Here is a 24440-nt window from a genome sequence, read left to right as displayed (position 1 = left end):
AACAGCAGATGCAGCACAATTCAGTGAAGTGAGATGAGAAAAATCACACATCAACTAAAGAGGAAGAAAAGAGCTTCGAGCGTTTGAATTTGTCCTTTTGCAAAATCAGAATTCACGTCTCATAACTAGTTTGCTGTGTTTAGCGGTTTAAGTGTAGTTGCACACATCGTAATGAAAGAGTGCAGATACAGAGGAGTGACTGTTGTATACAGTATTACCAAATAAATAGACTATGAACTACAAATAAATGTAAAGAGTTTCACATACATTAGGGCTGATCAATGGTTAAAAGACAAATACTGCCAGACCTCAGATACAAATACAGAACATAAAACTACAAACAGAACTGGTTCATAAGTGCAACAGCAAGTGATGTGCAGGGGTGAACAAAACAAACAACCAGATAACCTTTGTTGAGCAAATCCTCATTATCATCATGCATTTTTCTACAAGTCTATTTGCCTTCATATTTCAGCATTATTTCTGCTTTCTCAAAATTGGCTACTTGCATATGGTGACCATGTTGGATTAAGTGAGTGTGTAGCGAGTGTGGGCATCTATACTTTACTTCCTGTTCACGTCTGCACACAGACTCACACTGTGATAAATACACTGACAAGTGCAGACTAAAAGGGTGAATATACTGTATAATGTTATTCCAAAAACATTAGGATTAAGTAACGTGAATATGTGACGCGATGACCGGTATTGAATCAATACAATGGGTCTCATTCATTAAGCATGCGTACGCACAAATAAACAAAAGATGTTTATTTAATTTTAAAATTATTTCATCATATACAGTGAAAGCATAATAAAAGCTGCGTTAGCTCGAGCTGCAGCGCTTTTACAGCCGGCTAACGAGAACTCTGCAAACTGCGTGTCTGTATAAATGTGTTTTATTGTGTATGAACTGAATTTGAGGACTGTGCACTTGGAATTACTTGCGAGAGCGCATCTGTTGACAGCATCACATGGGGTGCCTGGAGTAACTTTGACTTAAGTGACGACATAAACCGTTAAATGGCTAAAATTCTGATGAACTATACAATCATTCAGATTCAGATGATTGGACAACAATCTGGAAAAGAAAATGAGTCGTTCAAAATATTTTGATGTGTTTGTTTTTGTTTTCCTGGCTGATGATGTTTGTCTTTATGCTGATTTATACCTTTTTGTTTTATTATGTATCGTCTCCATGTTTAAACTGTTTCAAGTTTTTTTCTATTTGTTCTTTCCAGTGCTGATTTCAGCTATCCACTCTGAAGAAACTGAAGGTGAGTCACTTTGTTTCATTTATCACATCACACAGCATATTCATAATCTGAGATATCTGATATTCAGCAGAGAAATATAAAAATGATCTATTGTGTAGCACAAGATTGACCACCATTAGGGAAATCATTCGTAAATCCATATAGCCTACATTAATGCTTTCAATTAAATGGTGAAGAACGACCATAAAAATATAAAAAACAAATTTATTCTAATCAGTTTTCCATGTTTTAAATATACTTTTAGTGCCAAATTGCAAAGAAAGGTGAAATATTTTCCCTTAATTTATTCATATAAATAAATGTTTTTAAATAAGAAAACCAAAGTACATTTTATACTGATTTAAGGCTGGAATACACTACAGGACTTTTGCTCAGATTCTGCCCAAATTTTCAGTCTGGACTTGTTGCACAAAGTCTGGCTAGCCTGCAGATTTTATCGCGTGTCAGATTAAGAACACTGGGCCCAAGGGTCCCTTTCATTTTGCCACGCCATGGTGTCTTCTGCAGTATTCATTACATTTTATTGCTATTATTATTATTATTATTATTATATTTCATTTTCCAATTATTTCATCTAATTTTCTATTATAGTAATTTAATTTTACAATTAAATATAGGTATTAAATTCTATTTTATATAAGCACAAGTTTGCATACTAAACTTTCCAGGCTATTAAAAAAACATTAACATTAACTCCATATTTATTTCTTAATATTTTATATTCTAACAGGTAAGAAATATACAGACATTTTACGAAGTTCTCAAACAATCTTTAATGCTAAATTAAATACAGAAGAATTCTCATTAAAGCTACACTGAATTCCTCTTCTTTTGTTCTTTGATTAACATTACAGTGACAGGAGTGACAGCAGCAGGTTTAAGAATGCGGCCCATTTAAGAGCTGCTGCGTCCCACAGCTAGAAGCTGTCTACACTGAATGCGTCAAAGCAACCGTTTAAAATCGCGCTTAAGTCGGTAAAAGCCTTTACATGAATAAGAGCGTGATGAAAAAGGATGACAAAACAAACGGATTCTGCGTTAATTGCGTTAAATATTTTTACTGAATAAAAATTCCATGCTTCAACGTGTTAACATTGACAGCCCTACTAATTTCCTATTATTGTAGAAAATAAATATTTAATTTCTATTTTCTATAAGCACAAGTTTGCAAAGCCTACTACACTTTAGGCTTAAAGAAATTAACATTAGCTCCAGATAACTTCAAACAAACAGATTTCCAAAATCAGTAAAAACATTTGCAATCACTTCCTTTAGGAGTATTTTACAATAAATAATTGAAATGGGGTCTTAACGTTTAAAAGTCTTTTGAATTTAAACTGAGCACAAACCCCTAATGATATTGTAAAAACCATGCTTATAACCATGTGACATGGCGCATTCCAGGAAAATCTGTGTTAAATGGCTCAGTCGTTCTTGTCTCATTGGAGACCGCAAACGAGACTAAAAAGATAACTTTGGAAGGAGCGCTCTTCACTCTTCACGTTTGTTATGGATCAGATGAGCGGTCTGATGTAAGAGGCGGTGTGGTGCACCGACGCAAATATTTTGCTGTGCACCGGACTATTACTGTCGTTTTCATCTAAAGGGGCAAAGTAAACATTCATAAAACCCTTGCTTTCTAACTGGTTGTTTATAAGAACAATAACTTACTGCTGATGCCAACTCATCTTAAACATGTAAAGCACATTGATCTGTGACGGTGGGTGATGCTAAATGTATATTGCCTTTGCACCCAGGAATTTCTTCCCAGAAAGAACTGAAGTAGTTGGTTAGTTTTGGAATTTTAGCTTTAAGATTAACCTCACGTTTTTCCCTTTCAACTTTATTTCTCCTTTTTGCGCACCACTATCACTTTTTTGACTACCAGAGAGCCAAACGGAATTTTCGACATGCGAAAGCATAATGCAAAGAGGCGTTTCCTGACGTAATGGCGCAAACTGTAAAGTGATTTTGATTGGACCGTGAATTATATCAGTAAGGAACATTATTTTATTGTAACCCCACGACTTTTAGCAAGGGTAGCAACCCCAAATTTTTTAAGTACAAATGAAAAGACAAATTTCTCATAAAAATAAAGATTTATTAATGGCAACGAATAATCCACCAGACAAAGATGAAATACGACTTATAACAAATGTATTTCCCCCTCAACAGATATAATTGGTCATCTGCCAACCCCCAGACACAATTTTGGCCTATATATGCACAGACAGAACCATTCAAAAAAAAAAAAAACAGAGAGTAAATCAAATAATACAAGCCCCAAACTAATAATACACTTCAAACAAAAACCCACTTCATGCCAAACTCACTGTCACACCAAATCATGTAAAGGGAAAGGTCCATGTGCTGTAAACAACTATGTAATATAAAGGGTACGATGGTTGGCTGACCAGGCTAGGAAGGGACATGCAAACAAAAAAGGAAGAAAATAAAACAACCCGCTAGCCAGTACACCACATCCATAGCCTAACACTAGGCCTATGTTGGAAACCTACAGCGCACATATACAGGGACTGGCCAGTGAAGGAAAAAAAAACAAAACAAACAAAGGAGAAACAGCGAACAACTACACCTAGTACAAAAAAATACACTTAAGCATTACAATACAAATGATCCCCTTTAGTCTTATTATAATTTAATTATAATTATTAATTATAATTAGCAAGAATGTACAATGCAAGTTTGTTTATTTAAACTCACACGAACACATCAAGCTTTGCAGATTACATCAATCATTTTTATTCAGTTTTCAGAATACATTTTTAATTGTCTATGAAATCAAATACATTAATGATCTGCCAGTTAGAGCAACGCAAACTTGTTGGAATATGTTCACAATTCCCAATGATTTTATGTTAACAGATATAAAACCAACCTTGACTGTGGAGCCACAGAGTTCTGTGTTCACTGGAGACTCAGTTACTCTGACCTGTGAGGTGGATCAGTCCACTGGATGGGAGTTTCTCTTTTACACACCCTCAAACCATGAACCCATTGAAGCTTCAGGAACTAAAACAATCAGTTCTGTGCGAGTCTCTGATGGAGGAGAATACAAGTGCAGAGTCAAAAGAGGAGAAATCCCAGAGAATTACACACAATACAGTGAACCAGTAACTGTGAAAGTAGAGAGTAAGTGTTTTACTCCCATAATAAACACAAAACAGATTTCATAAATCTGATAACAGAGTTTTGTGATCAGGAATCTGTTTTCATATAGAATATGCCAGATATAATATTTCTTTAATTTTAGTGTGAATTGTTTGTCATTGTACAGAAAGACCAAAAGCTCAAGTGTCTGTACGGCCTGATGAACATGTATTCAGAGGAGAAACTGTCACTCTCACATGTGTCATCAATGGAGGAGGAGTCACTAGCTGGCAGTACAGATGGAATAAAGATTCAGTCATAGAGCAGAATAAACAACAGAATTACACAATCAGTCCTGTTAGTCAGTCTGATGCAGGTAAATACACCTGTGAAGGAACAGAAACCGGTGGATCCCGATCTTCAGACACCAGTGAGTCAGTTACACTGACAGTATCAGGTGAGCGTGTTCATCATCGTCCACATTCAGAGCAGTAAACAACCGTGTCATTAGCATTAAAATAAAACAGTAAATAAATTACATATGAATGAAGCTATATGATCCCTTTGAAAGGGAAATTGGGTTTAATACATAACAGTTAAAATAATCTATAACATAATAGTTAAATCATATTTAATTTAATACGTACACTTTGTCTTCACAAAGAAGGGATTAACAAGGTTTAAAAGAAAACGAAAGCAGCGTCACACAACACAGCAGAGGAGTTTGAATCTGTCATATAGAGAATTGCCATCAGAATAGAGCGAGATTGATGTAAAAGAGACACTGACTGATCTAAAGCAGTGAAGATATCGCACAGATCAAGTTTTGTTCCTCGCACAGCAATCTGACAGTGAGCTATAGCTGTCTACTGAGAGGATAAAGAAACACAAGCATTGAAGTGTTGAGCCTATAAACATTTCACTCATATCTATGATGATTTCTGTCAGGGTTCTAGCGTGTCTTTGTCTTTTCTCTGTGTTGATGTTTTCTTTAGTTGTGAGCACATGGCCTGTTTGACAGTCTGCCATGTGCTTTCATGTCATGGTGTTGTGACCCCGCCCTCTCGTTACCCTGTTAATGATGTCATTATTGTTTCACTCTCCTCACCGTTGCTTTCTCTCTCTCCTCTCCTGTTCCTCCTTTGTGTCCTGATTTTATTCCCTTTATATTCCCTTTGTTTTCCTTGTCCTGTGTCAGACCATTGATGATATTTTGAGGATCTTGCTGTTTAGTGTGACTTTTATACGTGCCACTAATTCTTTTTGTTTTTGTCTAGTTAGCAGTTAGATCTTTTTTTAGTTCTGGCCCTGTCCAGTCTTTCATTGTTGTTTGCTGTTTTTTGTCTCTCTGCCTCCCTGTCCTGCTGTTTTCCAGTGTTTCTCCCGGCATCCCAGGCTCTTTTGCTCTCCCAGCTCCTAGCGTGTCTCAGATCTCACCTTGTGGGTTTCATCTCTCCCCAAGAGGGGTTGGCATTGTCAGGAGTTTGGCAGTTGGCTGCTGCAGTTCTCCTCAGTTTGCCGCAGCCTTCACCCATCACCCCTGCCTCACTACTGCTCTCTCCCCCTCCAGCCAAGTGTTCCAGCCGGTCTCTGTCCAGAACTGTCCAGTGGTTTTGCTTTCACCTGCCTTTTCTATAAATTCTTTGTTCCCCGCATATGAATCCAGACTCCATTTCTGACAGATTTCGATATGTCATGGACCTTTACAGGGGGTTTGACTAGTGGCTCAGCCCTTCAGGGTAAAAAAGGAAGTTCTAGGAAAGATTATTATAGATTTCATTGACTAAAACCAAATAGCAACAAAATGCTTTATATACGGTATTAATGTACCACACAGTATTATGTTTTCAGAGTTTTATAATGAAGAAAGCTGTCAGACTGCTGTCAGTTTTCACTGCAATTTGTTTAAGCTCTTCACACAGGAACTACAAAATCTCTTTTGAAAGACACTTGACCTATAATATGAGATTAAACACAGTCATTGAACTTTTATCATGACCATTTTTTCTTGAATTCATTCATTAAAAATTTTATACATAAAAAGTATGCCGTGAATGTAACTGATTTGCCAATTAGAGCAACACCATCTTGTTGAAAAAACGTTCACAAGTGCTGCTGATTTTATATTGACAGATAAACCCAAACCATCTCTGACTGTTCAGCCACAGTCTGTGTTCACTGGAGACTCAGTAGAACACAATGAACATTATTTCATAAGACACTTAATAATAATTTACCATTTTGGAGAATAAGACCTGCTGAGGCAGCGTGTACACTTTGTAATCAAGTAGGCCTATTAAAACCTGTTTGTGACAGTGATGTAGGCCTACACCTCCAAACAGTCAACACCCTCTCTCTAATCTCAAACACATAGACACAAATAATCACTCAACAAATATTACATTATAATGGCTTACATTGTGCAATATTATATATAGAATGTTCATATTAAAATCAAGGAACACATTTCATTTTAACATCCTGTTAACAAAATCATAACATTTTTAAGGAAAGTCTCACTTTAATAAGAAGGTTCTGCTTCTGTCATGGTTCTGCCCCACCTTGTCTTGCTTTTCTTGACCTAGTGGCAGAACCATGATAGAACCTCTTGTTTTATGTGGAGAGAGACAGTTTTGGCATTCCATATACTCCCTCTCTCCGGTGTGGTGTCTGTTCCCGCCCTTTTGTATCTCTCGTTATTGGTTGTTTATTAGTTCATTTAATGCCCCTGTGTTCTCAGTCTTGTGTCGGGTCATTACACTGTGTTGTGTTTGTCGTGTGGGTGAGTTGCTGAGGTCCTGTCTTTTAGTTAGTCTGGTTTATTTTGTAGTTATGTGATATGTTATTAGTCTAGTCTTGTCAGTTTAGTTAGTCTTGTTCTTGTTCCCTCTGTTTACCCCCATGTGGGTCTTTGTTTTGTATTTTGTGTTTTATTTTATTAAACGTCCATGTTAACCCCTTACCCGCTGTCTGCATCTGGGTCCTCTGTCTGTGTATCCTTGTCTGTTGTCTCACCCACCACCCACACTCGTGACAGCTTCTACTGTTTGACTTTGCTAAATTTAGTCGTATTTGTGAATACACTGCGTAGAAGTTGTGAAAGTTTCACATAACTTGTGAAAGACAGTAATGTTTTTAGAATTTCCCAAGACATTAGAATCTGGATTACTTTCAATATTATTGAATATTATCGACTCTTGCTCCAGAATATAAATGCCGTACAGTGACAGAATATAAAGCAAATGCAAACTCACACTTGACTGCCAAATATTGACTATTTATTTTACATTGACAGTATTATTCTGCTTGTACACCAGATGTTTCACACAATCATTTTGTGCTTGTAAAAAACACATGAACTCAATTTAAAGGTCCAGTGTGTCATTTTATGGAGGATCTATTGACAGAAATGCAATATAATATACATAGAGGTGTATAAAGAGCTTACACAATGAAGCGTTATGTTTTTATTACCTTAGAATGAGTTATTTCTATCTACATACACTGCGTGTAATTCACCATGTTCTGTCAGCCATCATAATGTTTTGAACAGGAGGGGTGGAGTGAGCCGTTGGTTGCAATTCGCAAAACGTTTTCACTGCCTGGCCCTTTAAATGCTATCTGAATCTTTAATAATAGAAAGTTTGTGTAACCCGCTTTAATCACCTTGTATTATAGTTTGGACACCACTGATGTAGAAAAACACAAGAGTTTATTTGACAGTACAGTATTTACAGTGTGAATTGTTTGTCATTGTACAGAAAGACCAAAAGCTCAAGTGTCTGTACGGCCTGATGAACATGTATTCAGAGGAGAAACTGTCACTCTCACATGTGTCATCAATGGAGGAGGAGTCACTAGCTGGCAGTACAGATGGAATAAAGATTCAGTCATACAGCAGAATAAACAACAGAAATACACAATCAGTCTGTTGTTGAGTCTGACGCAGGTAAATACACCTGTAGAGGAACAGAGATCAGAGGATCATCAGACACCAGTGATGAGTTACACTGACAGTATCAGGTGAGAGTGTTCATCAATATACAGATCATATTTTGCTCATCGGAAACGTATTTGATTAATTACACAATTTAGTTTACTAGAGTAGTTTTCTGACATTATAATTTTTTCATATGTAAAAAAAATATATACAATAAATTCACCAAACATGAAAAGCAGACAAATGCATTGTGATGAGCAGTGTTGGATTTATAATATTTACACAGATAATTGTAACTTTTAAGTTTAATTGTATAAAAATGTAGAAAATCTTTCCTGCAATTAAATAAATACTTAAGTCACGCCCTGGAAAAGAACATCGTAGTAAATAAAATAAAACCCGTTTTTACATGAAATAAAAGAATGTGCCAGAGAATGACAGTCAGACAGCCCCATATCAGATAGAGTCTGTCTTTGATACTTGAGAAAATATCTGTCTCCAGTCGCTCAGTCTGACAGTCTGAATTAAATGTTCATGTCCATGACCAAAGCATTTAACACATAAAACATGTGATGTAACAACCCTGTTCTTTATTGTGTCTTTGAAGTTGTGCTAAATGCTGTGATGTGAATAAAGTCACAGCTAAAGATTGATGTTAGAAAACCTGCCCCTCCTTTTCAACCATGAAAATATTTAGATCGAGTGATATGTGACCTCGTGTGAAACCCAGTCACATAATCTTATTTTGAGTTTGGGAGCATCAAAGTTTATCGTCATAAAATGACAAAAAATATAATGATGATTTTATTATTTTGCACAAAAAATAATATGGACGTTGGCTTCCTAAACTTGTCCTAATTATTAAAGATATTAGGATTATATTTGAACAGAATATTTTTACATTTTGTAAAATCACAAAAAAAGACTTTAGTCAGGGATGGCTTTTCACAGACAGGTTTATATACAGCACTGGTGCTTTTATAAAACACTTAGCACATTATTAAAATATTAAGAACACAAATGTATATTAATATACCATTGGATTTAGACCAATCAGCATCCAGGAGTTTACATTTCATAACAAATCACAAGAAAACTCAACGCTCCTGCTTTGTGTGTGTATTATAGTCCTGAGTAAATATGACATTATCTTTACAGCTTTACCCAGAGCTACAGTGAGAGTAACACCAGACACATCTGTGTTCACTGGAGAGACAGTCACTCTGAAGTGTGAGATAGAGAAACATTACACATCATTACACTGGAGATATCTGTGGTATAATAGCAGACGTGTAGTTTCTAAGACTCCACGTTACACAGTAAACACAAACACTCTCACTATCAGTTCAGTTACTCAATCTGATCAGAATCAGTTCTGGTGTAAAACAGAGATTCATGGACGACCACAAACTTCTTCAAGCTCACCTGTTTATCTCACAGTAAAGGGTAAGTTTAAGATCAATGTCTGTAAAATGGGTGAATAAAGACAAGAGCATCTTGAATGTGTTAATTATCAAAAACATTATGCCAAAGGTTGTGTTGTATTAATATTTGTGTCAACCTGATTTTCTTCTTTCCTCAGCTTTACCCAGAGCTACAGTGAGAGTAACACCAGACACATCTGTGTTCACTGGAGAGACAGTCACTCTGAAGTGTGAGATAGAGAAACTTTACACATCATTACACTGGAGATATCTGTGGTATAAAGACAGACGTGAAGTGTTGAACTCTGAGCGTTACACAGTAAACACAAACACTCTCACTATCAGTTCAGTTACTCAGTCTGATCAGAATCAGTTCTGGTGTAGAGGAGAGCGAGCTGGACGCCCCTCATCCTCTCAGGACAGTGATCATGTGACTCTCTCTGTTAAAGGTCAGTCATGACTGTAATAAAGACTCAGAGAGAAGCAGATGAACTCTGAGACTCTTCAGCATCTGAATGTGTTTTATTCTCCTGCAGGATCAAAACCAAAAGCTGAACTCAGATCAGATACTGAAGGATCTGTACTGACGGGAAACACAGTGACTCTGAAGTGTCTCATGAATCAGTTCACTGGATGGAAGTTTTACTGGTATCAACACACACTGAACACTGAGAAGAAGACAACAAATACAAACTCCTTCAAATTATACATAACTTCAGTTTCAGATGGAGGTCTGTACTGGTGTAGAGCTGGAAGAGGGAATCCAGTCTATTACACAGACTACAGTGATGTTCTGTGGATCAATGTTACAGGTGAGATTTTGAGATGTCATGGACCTCAGTCAGGTAGATATTTCATCTGTTCTGTGGGTTGTTCAGTCTTAACTCCATGAACACATTTTCTGTCATTATTTGATGTCCCCTTACGCTGTTCCAAACTTACTGTCATGTAACACAAAAAGAGAAATGTTCAGTTATATTAGATGTTAGAAATGTTCTGTTAGATGTTAGAATATTCTACAAAACACATCCAAACACATTCTGTATATACCTGCACATTTGATCTGATTTATACAAATAAATCAATGATATTATGTGTTGTGTTTGTACAGAGAGTCCTAAAGCAGTTTTGACCGTTGAGCCTGACAAACAGCTGTTCTCAGGAGAAACTGTCACTCTGAGATGTGACATACAGACTAAACAAGACACTGAGTGGACATACAGATGGACTGTAGAGAAATATAACCCCCGGTATACAGTCAACCAATGCAAAACACAAGAGTGTAAAATCAGAGTTGATCACAGTGACAGCGGTAAATACACATGTGGAGGAACGAGTGAAAATGGACAAAAGTGTGAGAAGAGTGAAGCTGTTACACTGACTGTATCATCATGTGAGTTTATATGTTTGTTCATCATTATTACTGTGATGTAACATGTTATTCACGAGAGATTTCTCACTTTCAGATCAACCCAAGACAGTCTTAAGAGTTTCTCCACAGCAGTGGCTGACTGAAGGAGATTCAGTGACTCTGATGTGTGAGGTCAACAGATACTCTACAGGCTGGACATTCAGCTGGTTCACTGAACACAATCTCTCCTCAGGTAAAACCCTCTCAGGTTGATTTTCTCTTTAATATTCCATCTTTAAACCTTAATGTATAGCACATTTCCCTTGACAGGTTTTGATCTGGTGTCAGACAGCAGTGGAGGATCTAAAGGCGACTACACTGTGAGTTCTGCGGCTCTGAAGCACACAGGAGTTTATATGTGCCGAGCAGAGAGAGGAGATCCAGTCTATCACACACACAACAGCAGCACACAACCACTGTGGATCACTGGTGACTTCAACACACACAACTAAACAACAACAAGCTCTTATATCATTCTTTTATCCATTCATCTAAAGCTGTGTTTTTCTTCTCAGGTGTTTCTTCTTCAGTGTCTCTGATCATCAGACCCAACAGAACTCAACACTTCTCATCTGAATCTCTCTCTCTGAGCTGTGAGGATCACAGGAACTCTACTGGATGGACAGTGAGAAGATACACAAACACACTGGAAACTTGTCCATCATCATCAGTCAGATCTACAGGAACAGAATCTACATGTACAATCACATCTCTCATCACATCTGACACTGGAGTGTACTGGTGTGAGTCTGAATCTGGACACAAACTTCATCCTGTTAATATCTCAATACACAGTGAGTTTATCATTCTGTATTTATTAGCTTCACAATATATCACTAATATTACATTACATTACATTTGTTCCTCTGTTGTGTAGATGGTGATGTGATTCTGGACAGTCCTGTTCATCCTGTGACTGAAGGAGATTCTCTGACTCTACACTGTTTATATCGAGATAAAAACCCATCAAACCTCAGAGCTGAATTCTATAAAGATGGATCAGAGGTGCAGAATCAGACTACAGGAGACATGATGATCATCTCTACAGTCTCAAAGTCACATGAGGGTTTCTACTCCTGTCAACACCCAGAGAGAGGAGCGTCTCCAAAGAGATGGATCTCAGTCACAGGTGATACTGTCCTGTACAAGTATAAACAAAACATATTTCTGCATAACTCACAAATGTTCTGGTTGTATAAGAATATCTCTGTCCAGCCTCAGGATCTCCGTCTCAGGGTCTGATAGTTGGAGCGGCTGTTGGACTGAGCGTCATGTTTTTGATCATTGTCTTGGTCTTGCTGCGGAGCTACAGAAACAAAAAAGGTTTAAATCTTCAGCTCTCATAAAATTCAACGTGATATACAATATGTGACGAATTGCACAGACAAACCGTAAAGCGAAGTCTGTAATATATTTGTGATGATTAAAAATGTCTACAATAAAAGTTCAATGAACAGAGACAAGTACAGTATAATACATGTCTATAAGCACCGTGGGGGTTTTAAAACTTTGCTCTGTTTGAGCTATTTTAAGGGGTTGAGGTTTGACGTTTCTGATCGCTTTGATTGTATTTAATTTGATCATTTGATTTTCAATCATGAGGTTCTTTAAGATGAATGGAAGCATTCATGAAAAGCTTTCTTCACATATAGACCTCTGTAGTTTGAAATGTCATGTATTTACTGTAACTTTGTGGTGGGACCTGATAAATTGCTATTTAAATTGACTAATTTGTCCACCCAGTGGCAGATGATACTGTCAAAAATGGACTGTTGAAACGTTTAAAGCATCATCTTCACCATTCTGTTATGAAATCATACTTCACCTTTAATGTGAGGAAGTTCTGTGTTTTTATTAAAAATAATTCAAAACTCAGTTTATATTTTTCTTCTCATGTGTTTGTGTAGGTAAAGTGTCTGAGTCTCCCTCTGGTGTGAGTCCACAGCAGAACATCAGTCAGACATCAGATCAGAAACAAAATGAAGACACTCCACTGCAGTCTGGTCAGTCATCATCAACTTATGGTCAGTGACACAAATCTTTTAAACAATTGAAACATTGGTAAACATTATTACTTTAAAAAGTTACATTTATAAGATGTAAAGATATGACAAATTGTTTCTTACTCTTTAAACAGAAGATGCTCATATTTATGACTCGGTTGATGCAGCAGATAATAAAAACTCAAGCACAGGTAACATAATGATGTCATTTAATGTTTTTCATCTCATGACAGTGAAATAGTTTTAAAGGTTTTAATGGTGAAATCATGTTTCTTTAGCAGTGACTGTGAGTGGACCCAGTGATGTGCTGTATTCACAGGTCGACTTCAAGAAAAAGAAACGGAAGAGCAAAGGTAGAAAGAACAAGAAGAGTAAAATGACAAACTACAAGGATAAGTCTTAATCGTGTCTTTATTCTTTTTGTAGACAATGTAAGAACAGAAGCTGATGTCACCTATGCTGACATTGAACTGAAACCTAAGAAAGAAGTGAAGAAAAAGAAAGAGAAGAAAGGTAAAGAAAACTTCATGATCATTGGAGGTATTTAAAATGTCCTTACATTGGGAACTGGGAATGTCAGGATGTTTCTAATCTGGGTTTCCAACAATTTTAGAGAATAACAAAGAGAGTCATGACACGCTGTACTCGGACCTGAAGACGAAAGGACATCGAGGTGAGATACATTTAAATGATAAAAGGCACAATCAGAAAAGCAAATGTATGAAAAATAATTTGAGTTTTTTCATTCATTTGTCTTTCAGATGTTGGTTGTGGATCTAATGATGTGACATATGCTCAGATTAAATAAAACACCAGAGGAGAAGAAACAAGAAAGATACAAACATGGGTCTTAATTATTATTATTTAGCCTGTGTTTTAGATTTCATTATCTGCCGAATCTAACAAATCTTTCAATGCTCTGCTTTAAAGTGAGATGTTAAGTGCCAGAATGAGTTTAGTTTTAAGTGATAAAGAAAAGAGTTTTATACTTTTGTGAGTACAGCATTTAACCTGAGATGGCAATACATTTACTAATACGTAATATTTGACGAGTTTATTTCCAAAGTGAGATAACTCCGTTTTTAACGTTTTTTTATTGTGCATTCCAATTAATATCAATCAAACTGCAGTTGGTTTGTTTTGATTTAAGCCATATTAACTCAAATATATACAGCTAACTAACACAATAAAAACATGATAACGTGATAAAAATACATCATCTCATCTTGGAAACAAACTCTTCATTTGCAGCCCTTCATGTGAGAATCTTTCATTCTCTAAAAGCAACAGCCTGTGTGACATTATAACATGTGCATTGATTTGGAGCTGATTGTACATTACATTTATTTTTTAATACAGTTTTATATTGAAGTGTGGAGTGTTTTAATACAGCTGTCCTGCTTTTGTATACACACGAGATGTCACAAGTCTTAATCTCATATAGAGTATAATGATGAGCTTAAAGACACAACTGCTTTTCAGGCACACATTTGGGCGCTGAATATCTCATATTTTGAGCAATATCTCATATATTCAGCTGATAAAGTTCGTTTTGTTTTAATGTTGGCTAAATTACGAGAAGCGTTTAGCGACGTCCTCAGAAATCATCTTTAATTACTCCCACAGAGAATGTTGTATATAACCTGGACACTGTTGCCATTTTTGTATTAACCGTGTTTGAGGTCTTTGTTGTTGTTTTTTTGTCTTTACATTGTAAAGCTGTTGCAGTGCTTCTGTTTTCATTGTTCGGCTGTTTTGGTTTTATTAAAAAGAATGACATTTAGATCCTCTCGATCTTCTTTCTCAGTCATTTAAAAAATGCTGCGTAGATACCAATCTGTCATGATTCTGCCTCCTTTTGTCATGTTTTTCAAGCAGGATCATGACAGACCCACGTGTTTAGTGTAGAGAGAGACATGACATTGTTTGTTTTGAACTGTCATGCTCTCTCTCTGGTCTCGTCTTTGTCCCCGCCCCCTCGTTTCCTCGTTTAGCTTCCCGCCTGTCTCATTCCTGCCCATTGTTATCTTCTTTGTTAGTTCCCTTATTTAATGCCCTGGTGTTTGCTGTCTTGTGCGGTTCGTTTGTCTTTCCCCCCGATGACTATACGTCAAAGGTTTGTTCCTGTCCTGCTATTTGTACAGTATATCTGTCAAGTCGAGTATCCTAGTCCAGTTATCCTAGTTAGTGTTCCGTGTATGTTATTCTGCCCCCTCATGGGTTTTTGTTTTGTCTTTTATTAAAAGTCTTTTGTTATCCTCACACGTCTGCATTTGGGTTCTGCACACACATTCGTGACACCAATCTAAATTTGATTATAAAACGTTCCGGTCCTTGATTCGGACTGGTTAAGCCACGTTCAAGGCCATTATAAATCCCAGAAGTCACTACGGCACGTCCATCCAAGTTCATTCTTCCGAGGTTGCCTTGCAAGACCGGTCTCCACAAGAACAGAAGTCTGGTCTTTACGTTCTTGGAATTGAGAAACGGCCTACATGTATGTTCCTGGAGGGAAATGTATTGACTGGGTGAGGTGAAGGAGGACATTCGTTGCCACTCACTCACCATGAATACAGAGCCTTAGGTCTGAAACTTTATTCAACAGAAAAAATATTTGCACCCCAATGCTCAAGGTATATGTATACACATTTTACTTAGAAACAATTACTAAAAAGTCTTTGGCAAACAACCGATACCTCCGATTACAAAGAATTGGCCACAGGGGTGTGTGGTGCTGATGGAGAACTGACTGCTGATGGCTGACAACTTTCAGGCATCAGCAAAACAAGTCATTCTGTGTTTGAAGTGTTGCTGATCTTGTTTTTAAAAGTGACTTTGGCTACAGAGATGTTAGCAGAAAATGAGGAGAGACTGATACTTGCTCAGTGTTTTTTACTTGTGCCACTTCCTCTTCACTTGGTCCGTTGGTCACGCAGAGTCTGAGAAAGCCATGAGCTGGAGGCTATAGAATCAAGTGTTGAATTAATGCGTGAGCTTGTGAAATAGGCAGTAGCATAGAGTTTGCTTTGTGACACACGGGGCACACTGAAAGGAAAAGTATTCATGTAAATTAAACTGGTCTGTCTGTGTCATGCAAACATCCTGACATAAATAAGAACTGATGTTATAATTCTCAAAGAACTGTGACACTTGTCTAAGGTCTGCACACTGTAGTTGAATCAAGTGACCGGAGATGGTATTGCACATTATTACACGGCTCATTGGAATGCTTGATTCTGATTGGCCAGTCGCGACATTTGCAGGTTCGTTATTCCCAGAAAACAACCTCTCAAAACTAATAACACACATGCAGCAAATCATTTTGACAGGTTTTTTTTTGACAAATTAAATATAAATGTATCTTTTAATAACATATATGACATATTTACAAATGATTAAACCAAATTGCCTATCCGTGACATCTGAACGTCGTTTCTTACCTTAAAACCGCCTTTTCCTCGCGGAAGGTCTGCATTCGGTAAAAATGAGCTAATAAAATATTTCAAATTCACATTTTATTTCCAGTTTTTTTCTCAAATGTAGCCGTGTAATAAGCGGGATAATGTACAAGCAGCCGGCGGTCGTCGCGAAATAAGCCCCTTCAGAGTGATACAAGGATACCTGATCACACTGTCGGGGCTTCTTTCTGCAATAACAACCGGCTGCCTGTACGCTATCCCTTACTTAACATTTGACATTAAGTGCATTTTTGAGTCTAAAATCCTGACAGCAGTTAGGGAAACCCGTCCTATAAGCGAATGGTCCTTATAGTACCGCGTATACAAGTATGACGTGTCCTTGATGATGTTTCTGGCTCTACAGAGAGAATAAAATTATGGCCATCCTGTCTCCATCCTCTCCTCCTCCTCCTCCTCACTCCTCCTCTAAAGCTGTGTCTTATTTTGAAGGCCACGTACTCCGTAAGTCAAGCAATAAAAAATAGAATCAAATGGATGTAAACCGGGGTGTAAAATCAGTTCTTATTCTGTGCTGTGGATATATACTGGATGTCATGTGAAATAGCTTGTTCAGAGCAGGATTATAAAACCAATTGCAATTTGTATGAACTCTCTTACTTTTAAGTATAAAATAAGTTAAGTTAATACTAACATTTTGCAGATTCTGCAGGAGGATGTCTTAAGAACCAATGACGTATTCATATTTGGGTGCAAAAGACCCACCTCTTAGTTTCACATAGTAAAAACCCTCAGAGTTTGTTCCTCATTGCTTCTCTTTGTTCATTAACATCACATGCACTTTGCTTGTACTTAGTTAATTGAACTCAAATTTGATAAGTTGCACCTTGCTATTCTTTTTCTCAAATCCTGGAACAAAAAATTCCTGAAGACATCTGAAAAGGTCAGTTACTGTAAATGTTTTCTCTCACAAAAGATGCCTATTAATTTGGTGTCAAGAAATATGTTTCATAGAATGGCTCAGCAAAAGTGGCTCTTAAGACAAAATGCTGAATGCTGTTGTTTGTACTTAAAAAATCGAGTAATCATGACTAAAATTTGAGGTTTTTGGACCGTTTTAATAAAAACATATACCCAAATTATACACTTAAAAATTCAGGTGCAGTACTATGGAATTATCAATTCAAAATACAATGCGAAATTCAGTGCTTGTGCCAGAATGTATGATCTATTAAATAATGGTCTGTTACTGTAAAGATTAATGTGAAAAATGTAAAGATTATGCATGCAATGAACTATGGTGTACTGTATATCTTCCCCACCAAAATATATGATTGCCCCCCACTCGGGTCATTATTAGTATGAGTATCATTGATGTTGTTTCACAGTAGAAAACAATTTTCTGTCAAGTCACAGTTTAGGTGATTTGTACGCTTTTGTAAAATTGCACCTGTTCCACGCATCACATTTCTTTCCACAATAGAAAATTGATCTCAAAAATGGATTTTCATGTTTAATTCTGTGGAGAATCAAGTTTATTCAACTGCTGAGAAATAATAATTAAGTACATTAAACAAGCACAAAGCCAATTTCACAATTTAGGTTCCATGTACATTAGCATCAAGTGTAATTGAATGTAAACAATTTGGGAGGCTTCACAAGATTACTCAATCATGTAAGTGCAGTCAACTTATTAGGGTTTTTAGTGTACCAAAATTTCTAAAGATGTTAAATGGTTATTTTAAAAGAAATGAAATGGGTTTGGATGAGTACTGTACCTACCTACCTACCTACAGTTTTGTATTGTGGAAAGATTTTGGATGTGCAATTTGTAAAAATATCTTCCTTTTTTTTACTGTTTTGTATTCATACGACAGAATTTCCATTAATGAGGACTCAGACAATCATGATGTTGACCACTGCAGCTCTTATTCTCATTGTCACCTGTGAAGTTGCTCTAGGACAGGTAAAATTGAATTATGGATTTGTATATTACTGTACAAGGATTACTGATGATGTTAAGTTTATGTTTCTCACAGGATCACAGGCCGGCTGTTGTAGTACCAAAATATTCTTTGGATATGGCACCAGATTCAGTCGATGACCTGTATGATGGTTGTTCAAAAAACATGACAAGCAAAGTGGAGACACAATATCTAAACAAAGAAATCTCTGCTAACATATCTGGCTTTGGAAAAGCTTGGCAAGACGGTGAAAAGAAAGACTTTAGTCCACAAGATAACTTGAAAAGGAATCATTTAATTGCCATTTCTGTGTACACTAGTCGTCAGGTATATAGTAAATTCAATCAAGATGTTTTTAATGGTAAACGAAAATACCAAAAATTGACATACACATGGTACTCGCTTCACTTTTGGTTGACGGATGCATTACAGAATTTAAAGGAAAGACAACAGGAATGTAAATTAACATATCGTGGTACCAATGTTGAGTTTAATGTGAAAGATCGGAAAAAGGAGATTCGTTTTGGTTTGTTTGCATCCTCTTCTCTTGATCAAAATGTAACGAAGGGATTTGGAAATCTTTCTTGTTTTGAAATCTATACTTGTCATGGTGCTGATGTGTCAAAATACTCTGAGCATCCTCGTGAGAAAGAGGTTCTGATTCCCCCGTATGAGAAATTTAACATCACTGATATCAGGAATGGTCAGAAAGATGACTGGTGTAAGACTGTGTACACGTTGAACAGCACTGGAATAAAAAGTAACTTAAACTGTGCGGTGGCTTCAGTCAATTCCCAGAAATATCACAAAAGTCATTCTCTTTCTCACCACCGGGCTTTTTTATCCGACCCGCACAAGAGTTTTGAGTGAAAACTAAACATGGCAATAAAAATGATCTAAGACTCCAAATGTTGCGTGTTCAACAAAGAAAGGATAGCAAAATAATTCACCAGTATATCAGACAAAAGGAAGAATGTCTGACTTCATAAGAAAGTAGAAATTACCATTTGTAAAAAACACAATCTGCTTTCCTCTGTTTAACACACATTTTCTCGAAGTGATGGATATGACTTATGGATGTGAAATGAGAATTGATTTCACCTTTTTGCCAAATGCTTTTTAGATATTTTCATTATACATGTTTTCATATGTACAGTACATCTAGTGACATGCACTAGGGTAGAGAGACAGAAAAAATGGGTATTTAATTTTTTCCCCAAAATATAAAAGTGTGCTCATAAAAAAATCTTGACATTTTTATTTCTTTATTTTAAGTCGTGTTTTCTTATAGCATCTGCTAAATGCCTAAATGTTAATATCTTGTGTTGCTTTTATTATTCCAAATTTTGATACTGTAAATTTATCTCCATGTTTTAGTAATATATTTGGTAAAAAAGTTAAATAAAATTGATTACTGCGCAAATACATCTGTGTTCTGCACTACCTCCTTATTTTAACTTGATGTGTTTGTGGCCTTGTTTTATATCCCTGAATGCACACCCCATGTGCAAAAAAAGCGTATAAATTTTACAAAATGGTATTTTTTGAAAATCTAAAAATGCAAAAAGTTTTCTATGATCTTTTGGTTTAGAGATAGAGGATAAAATAGGAGATGATAAAAGATGTGTTTGTGTGTTTATGAGCTTGTGTCTCTACTCTTTGACATCTTTGGTTTATGACCTGCGGTACATTGACATCACATGTTCTTAAGGTGTGAATAAGTTAGTTGCATATTTAATGCGAATTTGCTGCCCTCTTAAAGGGATAGTTCACCCAAAAGTGAAAATTCTGTCATCATTTACTCTCCTTTGAGTTGTTCAAAATATGCATCAATTTATTTGTTCTGATGAACACAGAGAAAACAAAAAAATTATAAAATATTTTTTCTACTGTGGGAGCCAAGATCTGTTTGGTTAAAGCATTCTTCCAAATATCTGTCTCGGTGTTCATCAGAACAATTACATTTACACAGATTTGGAATAACTGGAAGGCGTAAACGATGACAGAATTAAAATTTTTGGGTGAACCCCTTTATGAAAAGGTTTAAATACCCGCTTCACAACCTTAAAACTGCAGAATAATCCAAAATGTATATGATTACATTGTGAAGAAATACCTTTTTGTGCAGTTCGTATTAAAAACTAAACACTGAAGGGTCACAGGGCTGTTTTACATTGTAAAGAACAAAAACTGTTCTTTTCTATCTACTGTGAAAAGAGCACAAATGTAGACAAAGTGAAAATGATATCAATATATGCCACATGAGCATTATACCTCAGGAGATCAGCGCTGATGATCTGAAAGACACTCAATGTGCGCCACCTACAGGTGTAATGATGTAACATCACTGAAAAAATCAATGAACCATTCTGAACAGTTAATCTCGTGAAATTTCATTTTTGGGTGAACTATCCCTTTAAGCCCTTTCTGCTGGAAAGAGGGAGAAGGCATTTTGAAATGAAAGATCTGTGGTGTATTTTGAGCTGAAACTTCACAGACACATTCTGTGGCCACCTAAGATTTATATTATTTTATTGTGTAAAAGTAGATATAAAAGTCACCTTTAATTCTGCGTTCAGGCACCTTGAATTGAGAATATTTCCCACCTCAACCCGGAAATAACTTATGGAACTGCGCTCTTTTAATGTTAATTGATACTTGTATGTTTTAATGAACTTTCTCTTTAAATGAACACCTCCATATGGTCTGAGGCCACGCCCACTGGGTTTATATTCTCTTCCCTCACCACATGAGGTTTTATCTTGTTATCAGGTCATTGCATTAGAACGGTTACGGAAGAGCTGGTGTTTTATTGAAAGACCAAGATAAAGGCTGTTGAAGATAAGGTAAATATTGGTAATCACAGGTAAATATTGACACTTATTGATAATATTTCAGTTTGTAAGGTTTTGGTTAGCTGAAGTGATGAAACGAATGCCTTCATTTGTTTTAAAATAAATTCTGAAATCCCTTAATTTTAACGAGCATAGACGTTGTTTTTGTTTATTGAATAAATATAAATGTCTAAAGTCAGTGTGATAGTATTATAGCAGTCTGCTATAATAAGACAGATGGAGATCATTGTGGTTTTGGCTGCACTTTTGTGCTCTGTGCTGTTAACCAGTGCGGAAGAAACAGCAGTTGTTCAGTAGCTTGAATTTTATTTCTTATTATTTGTTCTACAAAGTTAGAAATTTTGCCACCAACATAAGAAAAGAGCCAAACATTTGAATGCATTGTGCAAATAGGAATATTGCAGTATTTGCATAATGCATTAAAATTCAGATGCAAGAAGTCAATAAAACATTTTTGAGTTGGAGACGGCTGAATATATTTTTTACAGTTTACCGGAGAAATGTTTTTAGAGTGCCTAACTTTTTCAATGTCCTGTTCTCATTCTTTCATAATACAGAATTTCGATTGGTGCATCTGAGGACAACCATGATGTTGACCACTGCAGCTCTTATTCTCATGGTCACCTGTGATGTTGCTCTAGGACGGGTAAGATTAAATAATGTATTTGTATATTTGCTACAAACTGCTCCGAGACACGAAGGGATTGAGGATCTATGCAACTTCAATATACATAATCCACAAAAAAGGCCAAATTCAGGGCAGGCAGATGGCATACACAGGCGATGTGGCAGGCAATGGTCAGGGCAGGCAGCAGAGATTCATAAACAATTCCGGGTCAAAACACGGTAATCCAACAAGTGTTAAATCCTCAGAAATGCAGTAGTAACAACAAACAAGACTTAGCAATGAGTGAGTGAAGGAACTGGGTATAAATAGACAGACTAACACAGGATAACAAGATTCAGGTGAAAATAATAATGGCAGTTGAGTATGGGCAATGGATTATGGGAACTATAGTGAAAACTGAAAACCCGGATGATGTCTGTAGTGCCCTCTGGTGTAGCTCAAAGGCTCTCCTTCTGATGATCGTAACAATATTATTACTGTGTACATTCCACTAGGTTGATTACTAATGATGCGTCAATGTTACAGGATCACGAAGTGCCTGTCGAAGGGATATTGGATATGGCACTGAATTCAGTTGATGACCAATATGATGGTTGTTCAAAAAACATGTCAGACCTGGTGAAGACAAAATACCTAAAGAAAGAAATCTCTGCCAACAAATCAGGCTTTGGAAAAGCTTGGAGAGATGGTGAAGAAAGAAACCCTGGACCACAAGATGACTTGACAAGAAACAATTTTATTGCTATTTCTGTGTACACGGGCAGTAAAGTACATGGTGAATTCAATCATGCTGTTAGGAATGGTAGACACGCATACAAAAAACGGACATTCAAATGGTACTCGCTTCACTTTTGGTTGACAGAAGCGATACAGAGTCTAAAGAAAACACAAAAGAAATGCAAATTAACATATCGTGGTACCAGAGATAGTTTCGAACAAAGGAATGTTTTGAAAAAAGAGATTCGTTTTGGCTCATTTGCCTCCTCCTCTCTTGATCAAAATGTAGTAAAGAGATTTGGAAATCTTTCTTGTTTTGAAATCTATACTTGTCATGGTGCTGATGTGTCAAAATACTCTGAGCATCGTCGTGAGAAAGAGGTTCTGATTCCCCCGTATGAGAAATTTATCATCACTGATATCAGAAAGGGTCAGAAAGGTGACTGGTGTAAGACTGTGTACACGTTAAACAGCTCTGGAATACAAAGTAACTTAAACTGTGCGGCGGCACCAATCTATTCTCAATAATATCACAAATGTCATTCTCTCTTGCCATATCAGAGGAGGACAAATTACACGTTTATCCAGTCCGCAAAACAGTCTTTTAGTTAAAAGTAAACATGGTGATAAACAAATGAGTAGACTCTGAATGTTGCGTGTTCAACAAAGACACAGCAAACTATTTCACCAGTATCAGAGGAAAGGCAGAATGTCTTATTTCATAAGAAAGTAGGAATTACAATTTTTACCAACCACAATCTGCTTTCCTCTGTTTAACACGTTTTCTCGAAGTGATGTATATGTAGAAAGTTATCTAGCAGTGCACTTGAAATGATTAGATACTCAGATGACTCAGACTGGACATAATTCATTTGTGCTTTCATCCCAGATAGCGAAAATAAAGTCATCTATTAGTATGCACAAGGGTAGAGATAAAGAAAACGGTGTCTTTTTTAGTTTTAAACTGTTATAGCCTATCATTTCTTTTTTAAGTGGTGTTTAACCCACTCTTGTACTGTAAGTTGCTTTGGATAAAAGCATCCGCTAAATGTTTCAATGTGAAGTGTTGCTTTCATTGTTCAAGCTTTTGATATTGATCTAATAATTTTGTGCATGATTAAAAATGATTAAAAACTAATTGAGCAAACAAATCTGCATTTAAAACGGTCTCCTTATCTTAATCCAATTCACAACAGTTATGATGATGATTTATTAAGTTGAGCTGTCCGGTAAAGTTTCTCAGGACACAGATATGGATAAGTTAACCTAACCCGCAATTTTTCGTATCAAACGAAGTGATAGAGAAGCAAAAGTTAGATTTAAAAGTGAAAAGTAAATATGCATCTGGTTTCGTTTGGTTTCACTTTAATTTCAGTTCTGTGGTATTAACTAGCGAGAAAAAGCAGTTGTTTACAAGCTTGTATACATGCACTCAACAAACAGGTTTCAAGAGCTTTTTTCTCTGCTCGTTCACATCTTTGGTTTATGACCTGCGGTACATTGAAGCCACAGGCAGGCCGAGGCAGCAGTCGAATCCCAGGCCAGATATATCACATTTAGTTCATTTATATTCTTTCGTTTATTGGACAGTACTCACCCTCATTCCATACCTTAATGACTTTTTTATGCAGAACATAAAAGACATTTTGAAAAATGTTGGTAAACAACATTTGACCCCCGCCTGACTTCCATTG

The 24440-nt window shown here is 36.5% G+C and overlaps 3 protein-coding genes across 4 annotated transcripts in view; all 3 read left to right on the top strand.

Annotated features, from left to right (window-relative positions):
- The window catches only part of LOC130561249 (Fc receptor-like protein 5), a 20444-nt gene extending 6099 nt beyond the window's left edge, over nt 1-14345 (top strand). Inside the window, exons 6-23 of the mRNA XM_057345452.1 lie at nt 4164-4430; nt 4576-4845; nt 8150-8404; nt 9457-9774; nt 9911-10201; nt 10289-10564; nt 10864-11145; nt 11219-11356; nt 11434-11592; nt 11679-11957; nt 12041-12292; nt 12379-12486; nt 13071-13187; nt 13301-13357; nt 13445-13519; nt 13593-13679; nt 13780-13839; nt 13928-14345. Coding sequence (XP_057201435.1) covers nt 4164-4430; nt 4576-4845; nt 8150-8404; nt 9457-9774; nt 9911-10201; nt 10289-10564; nt 10864-11145; nt 11219-11356; nt 11434-11592; nt 11679-11957; nt 12041-12292; nt 12379-12486; nt 13071-13187; nt 13301-13357; nt 13445-13519; nt 13593-13679; nt 13780-13839; nt 13928-13974 — 3338 coding nt within the window. The 3' untranslated portion in view covers nt 13975-14345. The remainder of the gene's footprint in view (nt 1-4163; nt 4431-4575; nt 4846-8149; nt 8405-9456; nt 9775-9910; nt 10202-10288; nt 10565-10863; nt 11146-11218; nt 11357-11433; nt 11593-11678; nt 11958-12040; nt 12293-12378; nt 12487-13070; nt 13188-13300; nt 13358-13444; nt 13520-13592; nt 13680-13779; nt 13840-13927) is intronic.
- A 3069-nt stretch (nt 14346-17414) lies between these two features.
- LOC130562141 (ecto-ADP-ribosyltransferase 5-like) lies at nt 17415-19905 on the top strand. The gene is made up of 3 exons (XM_057347012.1): nt 17415-17525; nt 18460-18548; nt 18622-19905. Exons 2-3 carry the CDS (start codon nt 18471-18473, stop codon nt 19414-19416), a joined length of 873 nt encoding a protein of 290 aa, XP_057202995.1. The 5' UTR covers nt 17415-17525; nt 18460-18470; the 3' UTR covers nt 19417-19905.
- Nucleotides 19906-21317: 1412 nt separating this feature from the next.
- Nucleotides 21318-23849, top strand: LOC130562143 (ecto-ADP-ribosyltransferase 5-like). Of its 2 annotated transcripts, none has more exons than XM_057347014.1 (3): nt 21318-21392; nt 21959-22047; nt 22555-23849. In XM_057347014.1, the coding sequence occupies exons 2-3, from the start codon at nt 21988-21990 to the stop codon at nt 23272-23274; spliced, it is 780 nt and encodes a 259-aa protein (XP_057202997.1). In that variant the 5' UTR covers nt 21318-21392; nt 21959-21987; the 3' UTR covers nt 23275-23849. The 2 variants fall into 2 exon arrangements, with proteins under 2 accessions (XP_057202997.1, XP_057202998.1); XM_057347015.1 differs by having other exon boundaries at nt 21343-21412.
- The last annotated feature ends 591 nt before the right edge of the window (nt 23850-24440 follow it).

Source organism: Triplophysa rosa, linkage group LG11, assembly GCF_024868665.1.
Source record: "Triplophysa rosa linkage group LG11, Trosa_1v2, whole genome shotgun sequence".
NCBI lineage: Eukaryota > Metazoa > Chordata > Actinopteri > Cypriniformes > Nemacheilidae > Triplophysa > Triplophysa rosa.
This window is presented reverse-complemented; position numbering and strand designations above follow the sequence as displayed.

Excerpts from the sequence above, each read along its gene's own strand:
- LOC130562141 (XM_057347012.1), top strand. The coding sequence starts at position 18,471 with ATGAGGACTCAGACAATCATGATGTTGACCACTGCAGCTCTTATTCTC. Across the intron at positions 18,549-18,621 it reads GTGAAGTTGCTCTAGGACAG|GATCACAGGCCGGCTGTTGT; the intron begins GTAAAATTGAAT and ends TGTTTCTCACAG.
- LOC130562143 (XM_057347014.1), top strand. The coding sequence starts at position 21,988 with ATGATGTTGACCACTGCAGCTCTTATTCTCATGGTCACCTGTGATGTT. Across the intron at positions 22,048-22,554 it reads GTGATGTTGCTCTAGGACGG|GATCACGAAGTGCCTGTCGA; the intron begins GTAAGATTAAAT and ends TCAATGTTACAG.